The 2276-nt window shown below is 43.1% G+C and overlaps 1 protein-coding gene across 1 annotated transcript; it reads left to right on the top strand.

Annotated features, from left to right (window-relative positions):
- The first annotated feature begins 388 nt into the window (after window positions 1-388).
- Window positions 389-1879, top strand: LOC117072783 (purine nucleoside phosphorylase-like). The gene has a single exon (XM_033193192.1). The coding sequence runs from the start codon at window positions 762-764 to the stop codon at window positions 1389-1391; it is 630 nt and encodes a 209-aa protein (XP_033049083.1). The 5' UTR covers window positions 389-761; the 3' UTR covers window positions 1392-1879.
- Window positions 1880-2276: the final 397 nt, after the last annotated feature.

The following is a 2276-nucleotide window of genomic DNA, read 5'->3' as shown; positions in this document are numbered from 1 at the left end:
TTAAGAACAAAGCACACATTTAATATTTTATACACTCAGTGCAGAACCATTATTCAGCCTATCCAGTCATGATTAGTCATTGTCCATTTGACTTGCCTGGAAGAGACAGAAATCTTTATTACTCTGTGTAAATAAAATATCACATCAAAAATAAAATCTAACAAAAGGAATGCTTTACTATGTGCCAGCGACTCTTTTAATTACTTTGTAAGTAATTTCACTTAACTTTCAAATCATCTTATGAGATAGGTACTGTCATTAACTCTATGTTACCAATGAGGAACCTGCTGCACAGCTACTACAGGTGGGGGGATTCGGGCTCAGAGCCTCTGCTCTTTCCTATTGTAGCCTATGACCCACAAGTATTAAGAATATGATGCAAGAACTGTGCAGACCAGACCTGGCAGCCTTGCTCAGTTCAGCATAGCGGAGAGGATCTGAGCGGATCGGAGCGGATGGCAGCGGATTGGAGCACACCTGAGCACACCGGAGCAGGCTCATCGAGAGGGTGCTGCGAGGCCATGGAGAACGGATACACATATGAAGACTATAAGAACACTGCAGAATGGCTTCTGTCTCACACTAAGCACTGACCTCAAGTTGCAATAATCTGTGGTTCTGGATTAGGAGGTCTGACTGATAAATTAACTCAGGCCCAGATCTTTGACTACAGTGAAATCCCCAACTTTCCCCGAAGTACAGTGCCAGGTCATGTTGGCCGACTGGTGTTTGGGTTCCTGAATGGCAGAGCCTGTGTGATAATGCAGGGCGGGTTCCATATGTATGAAGGGTACTCGCTCTGGAAGGTGACATTCCCAGTGAGGGTTTTCCACCTTCTGGGTGTGGACACCTTGGTGGTCACCAATGCAGCAGGAGGGCTGAACCCCAAGTTTGAGGTTGGAGATATCATGCTGATCCGTGACCATATCAACCTACCTGGTTTCAGTGGTCAGAACCCTCTCAGAGGGCCCAATGATGAAAGGTTTGGAGTTCATTTCCCTGCCATGTCTGATGCCTATGACCGGACTATGAGGCAGAGGGCTCTCAGTATGTGGAAACAAATGGGGGAGCAAAGTGAGCTACAGGAAGGCACCTATGTGATGCTGGCAGGCCCCAGCTTTGAGACTGTGCCAGAATCTCGTCTGCTGCAGAAGCTGGAAGCAGATGCTGTTGGCATGAGTACAGTACCAGAAGTTATAGTTGCATGGCACTGTGGACTTCGAGTCTTCGGCTTCTCACTCATCACCAGTAAGGTCATCATGGATTATGAAAGCCTGGAGAAGGCCAACCACGAAGAAGTATTAGCGGCTGGCAAACAAGCGGCACAGAAATTGGAACAGCTGGTCTCCATTCTTATGGCCAGCATTCCACTCCCTGACAAAGCCAGTTGACCTGCCCTGGAGTGGTCTGGCGTCTCTCACGCAAGATCCAAGTAGCTGCTACCTTCTTTGACCCCTTGCTGGAGTCACGTGCCTCTGTCCTTAGGTTGTAGCAGAAAGGAAAAGATTTCTATCCTTCACCTTTCCCACTTTCTTCCACTAGACCCTTCTAGTGCCAGATCCTCTTCTCACAGCTGGGATCACAGGTGTGAGCATAGTGAGACGTTGGCGCTACAAAATAAAGCTGTTCTCATTTCTGTTCTTTCTTATACAAGAGCTGGAGCCCATGCCCTACCACACATCTGTGGAGGTGCCCAGGATTTGACTTGGGCCTTAGAACTTTGCACAGCAGCTGCTACTAGCTTTTTGAGATAATACATTCCTGGGGGCTCTGTTCTGCCTTATCTAAATCACCAGAGACCAAACAAGGACTAACCCAATACCTCTTGGATTTTATTTAATGTCATAATGTTGTCAGAATAAAGAGAAAGATAAAAAAAAAAGAATATGATGCAAGTTATTGAAATTATTGAAATACCCATTCTTCTGCCAAAAATCCTCTTTAAAAGTAAGTATGAGCTGTAACAAAAAGAAGCATAAAAATAAGTCTCTAGAATGTGAAATATTTTTTATTGATTTTAGACTGTAAATCTAAGAGTTTCTGTGTAGTTTCGTTAGAAAATATACATGGTGAAAATAAAAAAAATTGCTTTTTATTATGTTAGTAAAAGCAAAGACTTTGTATAACATCTAATAAAATTCTGAAGAAAAGATTTCCCACCTGTAATTTGCAGTCTTTCATTTGCTTATAAATACTACAATATTTCTATTAACAGATCATATAGTCCTTGGAGACTATATCAAACTAGTAACATATTTTGACTATCAGTTAGTATA

This window comes from Trachypithecus francoisi, unplaced genomic scaffold, assembly GCF_009764315.1.
Source record: "Trachypithecus francoisi isolate TF-2019V2 unplaced genomic scaffold, Tfra_2.0 Lachesis_group4, whole genome shotgun sequence".
NCBI classification, from domain to species: domain Eukaryota; kingdom Metazoa; phylum Chordata; class Mammalia; order Primates; family Cercopithecidae; genus Trachypithecus; species Trachypithecus francoisi.
This window is presented reverse-complemented; position numbering and strand designations above follow the sequence as displayed.